Here is an 18,793-nt window from a genome sequence, read left to right as displayed (position 1 = left end):
ACACACACACACACACACACACACACATATTACTTTTAATTTTTTTATTGAGTCACATAGTGTCGAAAAAGATGGGTTTTCAGCAGTCGCTTGAAAGCTGTTAAGGAGTCTGCATTACGGATAGGGGTGGGAAGATCATTCCACCAGGCAGGAACAGTGAACGAGAATGTTCTGGAAGGATCTCAGACTTCTGGAGGGAGTGTAGATGTGTAGTAGTGAATAGAGGTAAGCAGGTGATGAGCCGGCTGTCCTATATGCCAGCATCAGTGTCTTGAATTTGATGCATGCTGTAACCGGTAGCCAGTGCAGTGATATGAAGAGAGGTGTGACATGGGCCCTCTTGGGCTCATTGAAGACCAGTCGTGCTGCTGCATTCTGAATCATTTGTAGAGGTCTGATTGTACATGCTGGAAGACCGCCTAAAAGAGCATTGCAGTAGTCCAGCCTGGAGATGACCAGGGCCTGGACGAGGAGTTGTGTAGCATGCTCTGTTAGGAAGGGCCTGATCTTTCTGATGTTGTGCAATGCAAACCTGTACATGTAGGTGTTACATGTGTGGCAGTGAACTTGGGAAGCATACAGTGGCATATTGGGTAATTTGTGCTGTCATGGGCAGATGTGGTGAATGTGTATTGTTGCGCCGATGATGTCTGCTGTAAGGTTTTGGGAGGTGCTGTGATCTATGGGAGATGTGGGTCCTGTCCCAAATGGCACTTCATGTGGACTTATAACTGTATATATATTGTTATTACTTATGAAAATTATGTATATGTATTGCCAAATGGCTGGGTTGCAAAAACATCATAAAAATCGGGAACTAAAAAAGCATAGTGGTTTAAAAAAAGCCTGTTCTTTATGATAAATATAGTATGATGGGGTTTTTTTTATTCAATGGACAGATGATATCACATTTCAGGTTATTTGGCTCCATATGAAGAGGGATAAGGTCTTTACAAGAAAGTGTTTGAAGAAGTGTTGAGTGTGTTATGTGCTTTTGGTATTGTAAGGTGTCAAACACTGTTTATGTGTGTTTGTATTTTTTTGTCTGTTTGGGAAATTAAGGATATGGGCCTGCAAGACCAACTCAATCCCCAGGAAAAAAACAAAAAACAATTCAGATGTGAAAGAGGAAGAGCAGCTAAAGCCATTCTTTTATATATGTATGTATGTATTTATTTTAATTTTTTCCTTTATAAAATCATGCTTAATTATTTCTTCGAGGTAAAAGTATAAGCACACATATTATAGTACACCAATATTTAATTTTATCACAGTTATGCTTTAGATGGTTCATTTCATCATTGCTATGGTTTCTCTCTCAATACTGTAGTAAAACCATCATTCTTTTGTAGTTACTATTGTTTTACTACAAAAAAAAAAACCATGGCTAAACTAAAATAACTGTAGTAAAACCATGGTTTATTTTGAAGTTACTATGGATTTACTACAAAGTACGAAAAAAAAAAAAAAACATTGTTAATTTTTGTAAGGGAGTGATCACATATAAATGACTTCTCTCCAGTGTGAACTCATGTGTCTGTCAAGGTTTCCTTTTTGGTTGAAACTTCTTCCACATTGCTGGCAGGTGAAAGGCTTCTCTCCAGTGTGAATTCTTATGTGGTCTTGAAGGTGTTGTTTATAATTAAAACTCTTTCCGCACTGAGGGCATGTGTAGGGTTGCTCTCCAGAGTGAATTCTCATGTGGACTTGAAAGGGCCGTTTTTGACTAAAACTCTTTCCACACTCAGAGCATGAGTAAGGACTCTCTTTATGAGCTCTCTCATGGACTTCAAGGTTTTCATGTTGATCAAAACTCTTTCCACACTGATCACACGTATAAGGCTGTTCGTGAATTCTCATGTGTGTGGTAAGGCTTCCATTTTGAGTGAAACTCTTTCCACACTGTCGGCAGGTATAAGGCTTTTCTCCAGTGTGAATTGAAACATGTCTTTTAAGACTTTGTCTATGATTGAAATGCTTTCCACACTGTTCGCAGGCATAAGGTTTCTCTCCGGTGTGAACTCTGATGTGAACTCCAAGCATTCCAGATTGAGAAAAACTCTTTCCACACTGTTGGCAGATGAAAGGTTTCTCTCCTGTGTGAACTCTCATGTGTCTTTTAATACTATCTCTCTGATTGAAAGATTTTCCACACTGTTGACAGGTGAAATAACTTCTTCCTGTCTCTTTAGTCTTTTTTCTTGAGGAAGTCATTTTAATCTGTGAACAAATAACAGATTTTTCTCCATTTATGAAATCATGATCTTTCTCTTCCATTTCATTCAGTACTTGACTCTCCTCTTTCAGAGCCATCAAATCTAAGGTGAAAAAAAGACAAGTAAAAGTTAACCCCAGTTTAATGACACAGACAGCAGACATCAAAACATTCAAACATGTAAAGTGTGAAAACTAACATACAACTACATCCTATCTGCTCTAAGCCAGTGGTTCTGAATCCCAGTCCTCATGCTCCACCTGCTCTGCATATTTTTCATGCCTCTCTTAGTTAACGCACCTGATTCTGATAATCAGCTCATTAGAATTGACCATATGCACGGATTACTTCCTTGTTTAGTCAAGTCAGCTCAGTCATTTCCGGTCAACTGTACTGTGCCGTAATATGATGGTACTTTGTTCATTTTCACTACATAATCCATTCACAATCAAAGAAAAGTATTGTTTGTCTAGGAGTACCAAACGTCCATGTATACCGTTTCAAGAATGACAAACGCGAGTATAACAACATACGTGAGTAAATCAGCTAAATATGCACGAGTCAATGCTATGATTGACAGTAATAACCGGACGAAACATCTGACAAGCTGATGTCAAAAACAGAGCTTAAATGATTCAGACTAAATTCAGAATAACAAAACTACAGCAGTAACAAGTTTGTGTTGGTTTAATATAGGCTATTTAATAGCTTTTACAGTTCCAGATAAAACTTAAAAGATATAGTTATTAAAACTATATAAAATAATTAAAATTCCTATCGATTCATATTGAGTGCATTATTTAATTATTATACAATCAATATTTAACATATTTGTAGTAAACTATATATTAGTATTTAAATAATTCACCCTTATAGGCTGTTTGAGCTTATTTATTTATTTTAATGACTTCCTCTACTTGCTATACTATATACTTAAGGGCGGTAAAAGTACTACAATTTATTATACTAGTAATTTCCTGCGTTTCTGGCGCTGCTTTAGATGACGAAATATAATCCAGCACGATGGCAATGTTGTCATACCGCAAGACAGCATCTATATCGCAAACTGTATTGCTGTTATTGTTGTTTTTTACCCTGGAAATCCAGAGGTCTCGCGAGAGCACAATTTGAATTGTCTCTGCAAGACCCTCTGGCATCGAGCATAGAGCCCTGCACGGGCCTTAAATCTAAGCCCTAGCCCGGCCCTGGCCCGAAACGCACAGGCTGTAGCCCGGCCCGTGTCCGACAGCTTATCAAAAATTTTGGCCCGAGTCCGACCCGAAGCCCGTCTTTTTTTCCACCAAACAGCTTATACTGTTACAGCCATTAAAATAGACCAGATTCGTATTTAATAGAAAGTTTATGTTTTTTCGTTTTGGTTTTTTTATCAGAACAATTTAGAGAAATGTTTGGAGTTTTTTGTTTGTTTGTTTGTTTGTTTTTTAAATGTAAGTTTTAGTTTTTTAAGTGACATCGATATCCAAGCGGTATGTGGTCCACAGTGAGTTTACTCAATTTAACCTATATATCAAATCAACACTTGACTAGTCTACAATGCAATCCACAGATATAAAACAAACATCAATATATCACAATGTTAGATTTAAAGTTTATTATCACCATCTCAGAACAAAGGCATTTAATAATCGCTCTGCTCCAGCTCCACTCCTCGCTCACTGATATCAGAAACACCGCTCCGCGTCAAAAATAAATAAATAAATAAATAAATAAATAAATAAGTATGTTTGAAATGTAACAGTCCTGTTCATAAAATATAATAAAATAAAATAACAGGAGAGTTTCAAACATAGTGTGCAATATTTGTTCCGACCACAGCTGATAATTGTCAGCATTAAAAGAGTATTGCTGCTTTATCCAGTGCAACGTTTGTAATGAAAATAATACGTTTTCATCAGTTATTTTACCTACAGATCACACTATTTCTGATTTGAGTGATCCATCTCTATCAAGCTAAACATGTTTAACATATGATTTCCTGCTTAATGTGCAGTTATATTATGGACCATTGGCATGAATTGTACTCATGATGGAGCAGTGGTGGAGCGCTCTTGAAGAGAGTGAAAACCATGACGCTCCGACTTTTAAAAAAATCCGCTCCTTCCTCCATTCAAAATCACACCGCTCCACTCCGCGCTCCGCTCATACTCTGCTATGCGCGAGTTATTAGGCATCACTGGCGCTTCCGGGGACGCACGCATTAAATCTCATTAAACTTTTTTTTTTTTTTCTAAAGCAGGCCCGAAGCCCGATATGCGTGCAAGATATGACGTGAAAATTGGCCCGAAGCCCGGCCCTAGGGGCAAAAAAAAGTCGGGCCCCGACGGGCTCGGGCTCAAATGCAGGGCTCTAATCGAGCAATCAAATCGGTGTATCTGATGTAGGTGAGCCAGAGGCGAGCTAAGATGATGACAACAGCGCTGCGACGTCCGGAATCATTTAGTAAATTGAAAGGTGGCTACAGTTGTTTGAAACACCAGTTGTTTGAAACAGTTCGGCCACTACAATGACTGAGTTAGACTTGGCTTTTCATATAAAAGAGGAACAAAAAAACGCGCTCGAATCGTTCATTTGCAAGAAGGACTTTTTGCTGTTTTGCCGACTGGTTACGGCAAGAGTTTAATCCAGGGATCCCCAAAATAAGGCCCGTGGGCCGGATGCAGCCCGCCCCCTCATTTGGACTGGCCCTCTGAACAATGCCAGAGACATATTTTGAAAATGTAATTTTAAATATGTTTTACTTTCATCATGTTGGTATTTGATAATAAAGGTTGGCTTTCAAACTGAAATTCCCCTTAGTTATTAACATAGCCTAATTATTTGTTAAATTCACCAACAGAATGGTACATTCAACGTAATGTGTCATCGCAATCAAACAGGTGATGCACGAGGCAGCTGGAAACAATTAAATGACTCTATAGCATTTGAGGAATTTGACGTGTGATTCAAAAATACAGTGGACCAACAATAGAAGATGAGATTGCACCCCAAATCATCACAGACTGTGGAAACCTAACACTGGACTTCAAGCAACTTGGGCTATGACCTTCTCCACCCTTCCTCCAGACTCTAGGACCTTGGTTTCCAAATAAAATACAAAACTTGCTCTCATCTGAAAAGATTTCCGTAAAAAGAAAGTGCGCTTATGAACACACAAATCGGATTTGAACAGTTGCGATTTGACTGTGTGGACAGTCAGTTATTCAAATCCAATTCCATCCAGATAGGGACAAAATCGGATTTGGGCTGACAACCTGAATGAGGCTATATAAAATGAGCTTCAGCGGAAGTTTTTTGAGCTGGCTTATCTTTATGCATAAGTTCTAAAGAACGCTCAGTGCATAAGGTCAATTGAGCTCTGTGCATGAGCAGTGTTCCAACTGACATGGTCCCTACACAGTATTCATTGTTCCCTAAGCACTGGAAACCCATTGAAATTAACTTCACATCGGAATATTTATTCACTAATTTGCGCAACGCCAATGCCTGCAGCGTCTTCACACACAGACCAATCTTACTAGAGAAGTGTGATATCTGTAAATAAATACAATTTCTACAATGTCTTGCCCACTTTAATGACCTTTAAATGAAACACGTACACTTGTTTTGAACGAACTGGAATCATGGCAGTATATCCTATGATGTCCACTTTGCAGGGCACTTACATTCGAATAGAACATTTGAATAGAACAAATGTCATATGTGATAAGAGATACACACAAAATATTCAGAGCTATGAGGACTGCTGTACTAAGCAGCTGTAAGAGGTGTAATTGCAAAAGTCTTCATTTATTTAGAATGTCTCTACTATCAAGCTGGCATTGAACCCTTGATTTAAAATAATAATAATAAGAAAAACTGACCCAGAAGATCTAATTATGGGGGCCTAGTACCAAAGGCAGGCACCTATTGTAATCAATGGTGTTTTTCTTCATTTGCTCAAGATAGCGGCGCGTGCACACGCAGCGGCTTCTCTCTCTCCCGACCAAACAGTGTTTTGTGTTTTTCGTCCTGTAAGTCCCAGTGTTTTTGTACGTCTTCGCCGCGTTTATCTTCCCTTAAGCGCGTTTATAGCCGAACATTTTTGCTCGACATCGGCAGAAACAAAGTTTTTAAGTTGAACTCTGTGGACACTGAAGAGCTGAATGATCTGGGTCTGCTCCGGAGGCCTACTCAATCACCGACCCCCACTCCTGCACCTCGCCCACAATGGAGGCGCCTCAAGCGGTGTGAGAGGAAGCAGAAGAGGGGTAAGCGCGGAGGTATCCGAGCTAGGCTAGCGGCTAGCCCACACAAACCCGCTATCCCTTCCATCGTTCTGGCCAACGTACGCTCATTAGACAACAAACTGGACTACATCCGACTACTACGTTCATCTCAAAGGAATGTAAAGGACTGTTGTGTTTTTGTGTTCACGGAAATATGGCTCAGCGACAGTGTCCCGGACCGCGCCATTCAGCTCGACCAGCTGACATGCTATCGTGCCGACAGGGTTGTTGTCACGGGGGGTAAGACCCGCGGTGGCGGACTTTGTGTTTATATCAGTGACGCTTGGTACCGCGATGCTGTTGTAGTCTGCAAATACTGCTCACCAGTGTTGGAATTTATGGTTATTAAGTGCTGGCCGAATGCTGTTCATAGACTTCAGTTCAGCATTTAACACTATAATCCCACAACAGCTCACACAAAAACTGATCCAGCTGGGGCCCAACACCTCACTGTGTAACTGGCTGTTGGATTTCCTCACAGGAAGACCACAAGCAGTATGGGTCGGCAGTAACACATCCAGCACTATCATTATAAACACGGGGGCCCCTCAGGGATGTGTGCTGAGCCCCCCCTCTTCACTCTGCTGACCCACGACTGCACACCGTCACAGAGCTCCAACCTCTTCATTAAGTTTGCGGATGACACGACTGTGGTGGGTCTCATTAGCAACAGGGATGAGACAAACTACAGGAGCGAGGTGAGCCGCCTGGCCACGTGGTGCGGAGACAACAATCTCTCTCTGAATGTGGCGAAGACGAAAGAGATTGTTGTTGACTTCAGGAGAGTGCACACTCAGCATGCTCCTCTGACCATCAACGGTGTGTCTGTGGAGAGAGTGAGCAGCACCAAGTTCCTGGGTGTGCACATCACTGAGGATCTCTTCTGGACAAACAACACCACTGCACTGGCCAAGAAAGCCAAGAAAGCACAGCAGCGTCTCTACTTCCTCCGCAAACTAAGAAGAGCAAGGGCACCAGCCCCCATAATGTACACATTCTACCGAGGAACCATCACTGTGTGGTTTGGAGCCTGCAATGCGTCCTGCCAAAAAACTCTCCAACGCATAGTCAGAGCAGCTGAGAGAATCATCAGTGTCCCTCTCCCCTCCCTCCAAGACATCTACAGCACACGTCTCACCAAAAAAGCCCTCTGCATAGCAGCCGATCCCACCCGCCCAATGCAAAGCTTCTTCAGCCTGCTGCCATCAGGGAGGAGACTGCGGAGTCTCCAGGCCAGGACCAGCAGACTGAAGGACAGCTTCACCCATCAGGCTGTCAGGAAGCTCAACTCTCTCCCGGCTCTGCCCCCACTCCCCTCACTCCTCTCTTCTGCCCCACAACTTTCTGAACTCTAGCACACACACACACACACACACACACACACACACACTGACCTGCACCAGTCACTTTGTGCAGCATTGGTCTGCCAACTACCTCACACTATTCATAGAGAATAACAAGACTGCTCTGACACTTTTAGGCCTATGACACACTGGATGCGTGGCGTAAGCGTCTCAGCTGCGTGGCGTGTCCGTTTTTATTTCGGCTCCCATGTTAACAGGTTAGAGCTTGCACACTGCCTGCGTGAGACGCACGGAAAACGTGTGCTTGCTAGAAATAGAACCGACGCCTATTTTTCACGCGACACGCAAGCGTGTTGGAAGCGTTTCCAGGCAAAATAGAATAAGAAAATATGTTTATATGTCATTTTGTACACAAATACATATTAATTAATGATATTTTGATGTTGGAAAGTTTATAGGTTGACATAAAAAAAAATATCCCATTATTTTTGCCAGTAATTTCATGTCATTTTATTTTTTTAAACAATCAAGTCCTGGTGTCCAATACAGAGGTCATAGCATATAAAATATTTAAAAAAAAATTCCCATTTGTTTCTTAATGTGATTACATGAAAAAAATATGACATACTACAATAACGTAGTGTGTATTCTGAGTGACGGTCCAACATCAGGTAGGCTAAATAAGCTCTTTAAAACTACACAAATTTGTAAATGTTATTGAAATAAACAGACAGCCCACTTACCCATTTTTCGGATTTTGGAAGGTGTAGGTGTGTGAAAAAAGTTGAAAATGTCGTGAAGACAAGAGCCTGGTCTGTCGGAGGCCTCCCTATGTCACCTACAGCAGCAGCAGCCCGCCAGCGCCGCGTCAGGCACGGTTCTGGTGTGTAAAGACACAGAAAATGCGACGCAGCCGCCACGCAGCTGACACGCATCAGAAACGCCACGCTCACGCCACGCATCCAGTGTGTCACCAGCCTTACACTTTACAAGCTCTGTTGCACTACATTGTTTACTTTGTTTACGTGGTTTGAACTCTCTACCATGTGCCCTTACTTGAATATTGTGTTTTTAATTTTATATATTATGTTTAATTGCATTTATTCATATTTTTTTAAATTCTACCTTAGTATTTAATGTTACTGTTTGTATTTAATGTTACTTGTATGCACCATGGGTCTGAGAGTAACGCAATTTCAATTCTCTGTATGTCCTGTACATGTGGCAGAATTGACAATAAAGTTGACTTTGACTTTGACTTGCTCGAATCTATGGCAGCCATAGAACCACTTACAGGAAAGTTGTGAAACTAAAGGACAATTTGCACTCAAGTTTATGCTAATAACTTTAACGAACTCTAACGAATTTACACCCACTGGCTATGGATTATTTGAATCCCCAGATCCCAGTGGAAGGGTCATTCCCCATTTTACTTCCCTGTTATTATTTTAATTACTTTGAATGTCTTGTTCTGAGTTTCTCTGCAACCATCACTACTGCCACTGTAACAGTCTATAGACTAGGCTTGGGCGGTATTACGGTAATAGGGTATACTGCGGGATCTAAAAATAGCAACGGTATCAGTTTCAATACCGTTATACCGTCATAAAAAAACAATGCACTTATAGGAGACAAGGATTTAATATTAAATATAATTTATTTAATGCCTAAAAATGAGTATGCGTGGTTGTCATCACGTGACAGCGTGGATGAGAAAGAGAGAGGTGGGGAAAGATGGCGAGTCGCGCACCAAGTGACCTGGGGCCTCATGTACAAAGACTTGCGTTGAATTCATACTAAAACATTGCGTACGGACAAAGCTGTAAATGTGCGTACGCAGTAAAAAAATCAGATGTATGAAACACTGCGTACGCGGAATTCCACGCATATCTCTTTGTACATCCGAATTAACGTGAAATTGAGCGCACATGCACGAGCGCAAAACCCCTCCCTGCCTCCTCCCCCGTATTAATATGGTAATGACTCCACTTTGGCAAAACCAAACGAAAAAGCAAGCAAGAGAAACTTAACAGAATGTGATTTGAAGGTGCTCCTCACCGGTAGACCGGAGAAAAACTGTTATTTGCAAGTTTGTAAAAAAACAAAACAAAAAAAAAATAGAGTGGGAGAGTTTAGCTGACGCGGTTAACGCAGTGGGGTTTGAACATCGCACTATGAACGAATTAAAATAGAAATGGTCCGATGTAAAGGTGCAGGTGGAGAACAGCGGCGACTTAGCCTACGTTTCAGCGCATCAGTCAGAGTCATAGAGCGCAAGCAGATGAACATCGTTGTCTTGTAACGGTAACATATCTTGTTTGAATAAGTGCAACGTTGTCTTTATGAAATAAACAATAGTAGGCCTATGTCTATAAAGGTTCATATAATGCCTCACCACACGGTGTGATGTTGACATAATGTGATTTAGTTTGACACAAAGCAACCGAGTGATCCTTGTCAGCTAGGTAAAATATTTTATAAGAAATTTCTATTTTGATTTTATGGTTATCTGCTGAATTTGCTGATGCTTGTAAATTACATGATGTAATTTATTAACATTTCATCATATTATATAGCCTATATAGCCATTGAGAGGGACATCCCAGTGGATCGCAGTGTTGTTTGAATTAGTTTACATAAGATATATATATATATATATATATATATATATATATACACATAAGATATTTACATACCCTCTATATGTATATTATCTGTATAAAAGTTATTAATACTAATTAAATATAAAATAAAAATATTATTGTGTGTTATTTTTTTGTGGTTGGGGGAGGGGGTGCCCTTTTTTCAGTTTCAGCACATGCCCCTCAAAAGGTCTGTGCACGGCTCTGGTGCCACCGGCATTTCAGCTGCCCAATCGCCCGCTCTACAAGTGCGAGAATGGGCATCATTGTATCTGCGCTCTTGGTCAGTTTGTGGGTTGTTGAGGGGGGTTAACAGCCACGTCTTTAATGGATAACCGCGGTCTCCTGATATCCAGTTAAATAATTACGCTCAATAAAATAAAATAAAGTAAAACTTAGCTGTTTCCGATTCACGTATCCAAATTGTTCTTCAGATGGCGCCTTTATAGCAATGTCCGTGCAGTCGATCGCTTGCGCTTACATTAGGAAAACCGGTGATCGCTGCAAATTGCGCTTTGTTTGGCTGGTCAACTGCATGGTATGGAAATCTTATATACCTGCTAGACATGCGGATGATCCCGTCCCATACAGCTGGCATCGCACGGCTCAAAGACGACTGGCTTAACCCCGAGCGATCTGCCAGTTCCCTTTGGAAAGAACAATTTGCCAGGAAACCAAGCGTTATCAGCACCTGTAAGGGAACGGGTAATGCGTGGCTCCTGTCTCCAAATTTGGACCCAACTCAGGAAAGAGCTCCAAGAGGATAGCTCTTGGAAATCTGAAACAGCTTATAAGCCAGTCATCATCGTGGGCCAGAAAATCACTGTGATCCCTAAAAACGCGTTCCCTTCGGATTTGGCCATTGACAATGTCCTCCAATAAGGCCAACACTGCCATTGCCATAGACTAAGGGATGTATACATTTGCAAATGCTTTTATATGTTCTAAATCACATAACTGGTAGAAAAATATTGTCTCAATTAACCCATTTTATCAATTATAAATTAATAGCAATGTTTTCCACATGTGTTGGTGCGATACTTTGTAGTGTGCAATTTAAAATAATTGCCTCTAGGAGTCGCCAAGGGAAATAAAACAAACACACGCACAAAAAATACACGTACGCCAGACATGGAGTTGACGTGGATCAACGCACATTCTCACGTTAATTTCATCGTTAGTAAATCCAAACGTGAGCGTGAAATCTGGCGTACGCAAAGTTTTTGTGCGTACGCAGCGTTGATACATGAGGCCCCTAGTCTCGAAAAAGAACAAAACTGCTCCAGTTTGGCAGTATTTCGGGTTTCGACCGAACGAGAAAGGAGAGGCGGTAAATACGGACGAAGCAATTTGCAAATTGTGCGACAAAAAGGTGACGGCGAGAGATGGAAATACCTTGAACCTAAGGTCGCATATACGAAACCACCATCCACTCACTGCTGCGAGGATGGAGCAGAGTTCACTCAGTGCAACAGTGTCAACGCCTCCCGATGCAGGACCAACAACATCTAGGTCCACCGCCAGTACGCAGCCGACGATAATGGGGGCCTTCGGGAAAACAACAAAGTATAAAAGGGACAGTGTCCGTTGGAAAACCTGTACTGATGCAGTGACAAAATACTTGGCGAAGGAAATGGTCTCTTTTCACACAGTGGAAAAAAAGTCCTTTAAGGACATGGTAAAGGTCCTAGATGCCCAGTACGAGTTGCCTGGACGGAAATATTTCTCACAAACAGCCGTCCCACATTTATATAGTAAAGTTAGAGACAATGTTCAAGTGCTGCTGTCAGCGGCAGACAGTTATTCCTTAACAACTGACATGTGGTCGTCAGTTAACATGACACCATATATGTCTCTGACTGTCCATACTATTACACCTGACTGGAAACTTGAATCCAAATGCCTCCAAACTACGTATTTTCCTGAGAGTCATACGGCGGACAATCTTGCTGCTGCGCTCAGAGCTGCACTTCAGGAAAAACTTTCAGCCATAACCACTGACAATGCTGCCAACATTCATGCCGCAATCAGGTCCCTGCATTGGCCGTGGCTTAACTGCTTCGGCCACAATCTAAACTTGGCTGTCACAAATGGATTGCATGACCAGAGGTAAAAAACTGAGCGCGCCCTCGGACTATGCCGTAATATTGTCGGGGCCTTTTCACACAGCTGGCAATGCAAGCATGAACTCCACAAGAAGCAAGTGGACTTAGGACTCCCAAAACATAGTCTCATAACAGTAAGTATAAAACCATTGAGCATCGAGTTCCTCAGGGGCAGGGGCTCAAATGTAAAAAAAGGGGCGCAAATGTATATATATATATATATATATATATATATATATATATATGCATCAGATAAAAAAAATTATATTGAAAAGTAGGCTATATTAAAACAGAAAACCATTTTTTTCTGTATTTTTTATCAAAAGAATGCAGGCTTGATGCGCATAAGGGACTTATTTAGCCTAAAAAAAATGTGCATGAAAATTTTACCAAATGGAATAATATACATTAATGGACTTATTTATTTGTGCATTCATTCATTTATTTAGGCCTATTTATTTATTCATTCGTTTATTTATGCCTTTTTATTCATTCATTAATTTATTTAGGCATATTCATTCATTCGTTAAACGAATGGATGTATAAATAGGCCTAAATAAATTAATTTTGTTTATTTAGGCCTATTCATTCATTCATTCATTCATTTATTTATGCCTTTTTATTCATTCATTCGTTTATTTAGGCCAATTCATTCATTCGTTAAATGAATGGATGAATAAATAGGCCTAAATAAATGAATTTCGTTTATTTAGGTCTATTCATTCATTTAATCGTTTATTCATAATTCATTAATTAATTAATCCATCCATCCATCCGTCGGCAGGACTGCGCAACTCGCTGGGGCTCCAAACTGGCAATGGTGGAGCGCATCCTCGAGCAGGCTCAAGCGATCAGACACGTCCTGTCTGATGACAGAAGGAGCAGCCTGTCCCTGACCTGGCAGGACATGGACGTCTTGAAAGCTGTTCACGAAGCACTGAAACCAGTCGGTGACTTCACTGATATTTTGTCAGGAGAAAATTACGTGACCAGTTCCTGTATCCTCCCCATACTACAGCTGTGCAGGGACAATGTGTTGGCTACATCAGAAAATGACCTCCAGCTAACAAAAACAATCAAAACTGGAATTCTAACAAAGCTAGAGGCCAAGTATGAATCCAATTCAGTGCGCAAAATATTGCGAAAATGCACTTTTCTCGACCCTCGTTACCGTGGAGGATATGAGACGGATGACAACGCATTGGCTGAGACCAAGGCTGAATTACAGGCGGAGATAGTGAGCTTAGAGGCAGCAGGTCCAGTGGCCATCAGAGTGGAAGAGGGAGAGGCGCAACCAGAACCCTCACGAAAAAAGATGACTCTGGGAAGTATGCTGCAAAAAAAAAAAGCTGATGCAATGGCAGGTCCCGTCGGCATCGGCACCGTAGAGGAACGAGTCGGAGCTGAAATAACAGCCTACTGTTTGGAGCCAGTTACTCAAGGAGACGAGGACCCACTTCTCTGGTGGAAAAATGCTGCCAGGTGTTTTCCCCAGATGTCGCGAGTGGCACGAAAGTACCTGTACGTCTGTGCCACAAGCACACCATCGGAGCGGGTTTTCAGCACCGCAGGTAAAGTTGTCGGTCCACAACGTGCCCTGTTAAAGCCGGACAAAGTAAACATGCTGGTTTTTCTAGCGAAAAATCTTGACTAGATTGATGCCTCTTGCCATTCGTTCCTATTAGCACTGTGTTTATTTCTTATTTATTTAACTGATTCAGGTATTTTTATTTGGTTTACGTTAAAAACAATATTGGAAAGAAGACGAAGAAGTTTTTGTTTAGGACTATTGCTTGGCAATACTTTTTATAATATGGAGGATGTTTATGTTAATTCAACTCTGGTTGACTGTTGTGGGTCTATTTGCATTTTTTTATAAGTTGCTCTTCTTTGTTATTAAAAGTTGTTCTTGCGGTGTGATTTAATTTAATTGATTTGTGTGCGTGTCTCTGCGCGAAAACTATCCTGGATGTTTATGTTAATTTAATTCTGTTTGACTGTTGTATTTGCACTTTTTTTGTAAACTGCTATTTGTTGCTAATAAAAGTTGTTAATATTGTTGTGCATGTTATTTTGTTATTGTTTCAGTATTAGTGTTTGGTATTGAGTTTCTGAACGGTTTAGGCACAAGCCAACAGTTTGGTAACGCTGTCTGAGCCTTACGTCATAATTTTAGTATTATTCACGGTTATACCGTATACCGCGGTAAAATAAGGAGGCGGTTTGACGGTATCAAAATTTGGATACCGCCCAAGCCTACTATAGACCTAAAACAAATGAAGATTTCATGGCTGAATTTGCAGATCTGCTGTCTGATGTGCCTCAAGTTTGAGAGAACTCTTGTCCTGGGAACTTTAAAGGAACACTCCACGGGGTTTCTGCAGGATTTTCAAATCTTATTTAATGCCTTTTAATGCCCTTTTTAATGCCATTTCTAACATTTTTAATGCCATACGCAACCAATAACTTAACACGGCTGTGTATGAATGCGTGAATATTATAATGCATTTTTTTCATGCGGTCTTACAATGAGGCAACAATGAACATACATTACTCTGCTGAACATAATTAGAAATGGATCAGGAGACAGCTTAAAATGTCAGCGTTTATTTCAAATATCAATTCTGAACAGAATAATTTCAGAAACTTTGAACTTTTAACTCTTAAAACTGGCCGTTCTTAAAAAGTCTGTGTCACACAATTTTGGACCGGCCAGAAGCAATTACCAAACTGCTTCCGTGTTTATCATACTTCGCGACAGTGAATCAAAGTTATTAACTATACAGGCTACATTCAAGATAAATTGGTAATATTTGTTTCTTCAACACTATCTAAAGTTTTAATGCCTGTACAAAACAATTTAATGCTTTTTAATGCCATTTAAGGCCTTAATTTTCGCAAAATCAATTGAATGACTTTTAATGCTTTTTAATGCCCCGCGGAAACCCTGACTCCACTTTTTTTGGAAATAGGTTAAATTTCCAACTCCTCCCGAGTTAATAAGTTGAGTTTTACCGTTTTTAAATCTATTCAGCCATTCTCCTGTTCTGGCGATATCCCTTTTAGCATGGCTTAGCATAGATCATTGAATCCTATTAGACCAATAGCATCGCATTCAAAAATGACAAATGAGTTTCGATTTTTGTCCTATTTAAAACTTGACTCTTCTGCAGTTATATCGTGTACTAAGACCAGTGGAAAATGTAAAGCTGCGATTTTCTAGGCCGATAAGATTAGGAACTACACTCCCATTCAGGTGTAATAGTCAAGGAAGTTTTCTGCCGTAATATGGATGCAGCAGGCGCAGTAATATCACGCAGCGCCTGAAATTAGTTCCCAGCTAGGTAACTTCCAATGAGGAACGCTCCCTGTGCATGCAGTTGGTCACATTGTGCTGCCTGATATTACTGCACCTGCCTCGGCCATGTTACGGCAGCAAACTTCCTTGACTATTACAGTGATATCGCCAGAACAGGAGAAAGGCTGAATGGATTTTAAAACGGTAAAACTCAACTTATTAACTCAGGGGGGAGTAGGAGAATGAGTCTATTTCCAAAAAAGTGGAGTGTTCCTTTAACACTCATGTTGACATTAGCCAGTTTGGGCCAGTGTGTACCAGGGCTAACAATGAGCTGGACAGGGTCAACGGATTTGAACCTCAAACCGCGAGCCCAAAATCAAGCAGCACTTCCTCTGTCAAACCAGCGCTACTGTAAAACCCACCCCTAACATGCCTCTCTGAAGCAAACATCACACAACCCCAGCATTTGACCAGCCAGGGGAAGATTAATATAACTATATTAACAATGCTAGAAAAAGCACCTTAAATACTGAGGCGGCTGATAAACTGATGTGTGTCTCAGTCCAACTTGAGTCACCAGATGAAGCAGTCAGCTGCTTATTTACATGCTTCACTTTTAAATGATAAGCCACATGTGAGGTTGATGAATGATAGGTGAATGTTTTTATTTCCTGCCTGATATACTGGAATTAGACCTAGATGTTAACTATCTGTTTAATATTTTTGACATGGACAAAATTTTTTCTGTGACTGACCAACTAATAAAATATGGGTTGACTCTTCTCATAAAGTAACAGTCAGTAAACTATTAAGGTGGCAGCCTTAGTCGAGTGAAAGCGCCGACCAGACTTTTTTTCACGTACGTCATCATTACATCAGATTAAGTTAGAACACAGCCCTTATTTACCTATTTCTTATGAAAATATTACTCAAGCAGTGAATATTAACATTTAAATATTAAATGAGACACAAGTTTAAATGCTTAAAATCAGAGCACCATAAGAGTAGAAAATGGTCTTTAAGGAACTCTTAGAAAAAAATGAAGCTGAAATCCTTTAAAAAAAAAAAAAAGAAAGAAAGAAAGCTGCAGGAGGGCAGACAGTGTAGAAAAACACCTGCCAAAGTCAAATGAATGGATGAAATGTTCATAGGAAAGTCCAGCTTTGAGAATGAAAACCAACCTGTTTGTTCCTCAGTATCTTCATGTTTGACTCTGAATGTTTCTTCAATCTTCATGTCTTCACTCTCCTCTTTAATAAATGCCATCTTTGTTTGTTCCTCAGTACCTTCATGTTTCAATGTTTCTTCAATCTTCATGTCTTCACTCTCATCTTTAATAAATGCCATCTTTATGTTGCATGGATTTCAGTTGCTCAGTATGGAAACTTTTCCCTGTTTAAGATGAAAATTATTAACAAGAAAAAAATAAATACATCTGTGTGCATCTCAATCAGCTCTAGTTCAGTAGTCAGTGCACTAGTAATGGAGTCAGAGTCATAGTTATTGGACTTAAATTACCTCATTAGACAAACACTCAAAACTTTAACTTACTATTCAGTTTTGATTAACATTTAATCATTAGTATTTTACATTTAATCGAGGCATATTTTAAAAAAAAAATCGCTATTGTATTTTAAGATTGTCATTACAACAACAACAACAACATTTGCAATTGTTTGTAAAAGTTGTCATTACTCATGTTTGAGTTTCGTTGTATTTTCTCTGTTTTGAGCAGCAGGTCTCTCAGCGAGCCGCGATTCGAAACAGTGAATCATTTTGTGAATCAACTGACTCAATTGACTCGGAGTTTGTAATTCGTGTTTCTGATCTGAATCACTAACAGAGAGAGAAATCAGGCGCTGTGTGGATGCGCTTTACTCACAATAAATAACGTTCATTATTAGATCAAATATTACAACATTACACGCAATAATTACAGTTTAAATCGCTTGTAAAACATATAAAACAGACTGAACGCATTGTATGAATTTAAACACGTTAAATTATTAAAACTACAGACCTTCCTTCAACTGAAAGCAAACACTGATGCAGGAGCGCGCCGCAGCCTTATGACGTCACATCACCAGATCAAAAATAAAAGTCCTGTTCACGCGCTTCTGTGTCTATAATCCAAAAACTGCATAGATATTTACAGGGAAACACATATGAACTATAAAAGTTATGTCAATGGTATTATGTTATATATATATATATATATATATATATATATATATATATATATTATATATATATATATATAATATATATATAAAGAATGAAATGAGAAAAATATTATTTGACAAATATTTACAAATTGTAATATTTATAATATTATTTACTTATGTATTATTATATTTTCCAAATGTATTCATTCATTCATTCATTCATTTAATCATGTATTTATGACAACGTTATGTCCACAATTGTTCTTTTTATGTTCATTTAACCTTTACTTAGTCTTGTCTAATTTGGAGAATCACATGGCCACTAATGAGGTGCTACCAGCCAGACCTGTCTCCATTTGCACCCATAAGGAACCTCAGGGGTCAGGTTGCCCAGTGCTCCCTTCTCCCAGTACATTAAAGCCTTAACATTGGCAGCCCAGTAATAGTGTTTATTTAACCCATCTCCGGTCATGTTCATATGTAAATTGCATGAGCTAATTTTGTCTATTACAAGACCTCAAAAGTCCACATATTTACCCCCCTCATAGACCCTCCTCTTAAAGAAATTAGCAAATTAGTGTTGAAATTGGACAAAAGAGAACAGTCTTTCCAATGTACTTGTCATTTGATCCACCAAATACCAGATGTAAACAGGGCCAAAGAAGGTAAACTCCAGGAATGTTCCAAAGATCCTTGTGTATGGAATTACTTCCTTTTACCATGATTAAATAACTGTAATATATTTATTAAAACACTCACCGGCATCATGGTTTTC

General features: G+C 39.8%; 1 protein-coding gene across 1 annotated transcript; it reads right to left on the bottom strand.

The window, feature by feature from the left end:
- Positions 1-156: 156 nt before the first annotated feature.
- LOC141333908 (uncharacterized) lies at positions 157-17,239 on the bottom strand. Its single transcript, XM_073839062.1, has 2 exons — positions 17,035-17,239; positions 157-2,318 (listed from the first exon to the last, which is right to left on the bottom strand). The coding sequence occupies exons 1-2, from the start codon at positions 17,198-17,200 to the stop codon at positions 1,498-1,500; spliced, it is 987 nt and encodes a 328-aa protein (XP_073695163.1). The 5' UTR covers positions 17,201-17,239; the 3' UTR covers positions 157-1,497.
- Positions 17,240-18,793: the final 1,554 nt, after the last annotated feature.

Source organism: Garra rufa, chromosome 4 (assembly GCF_049309525.1).
Source record: "Garra rufa chromosome 4, GarRuf1.0, whole genome shotgun sequence".
NCBI lineage: Eukaryota > Metazoa > Chordata > Actinopteri > Cypriniformes > Cyprinidae > Garra > Garra rufa.
The sequence above is the reverse complement of the archived record's forward strand: the minus strand, read 5'-3'. Positions and strand labels throughout refer to the sequence as shown.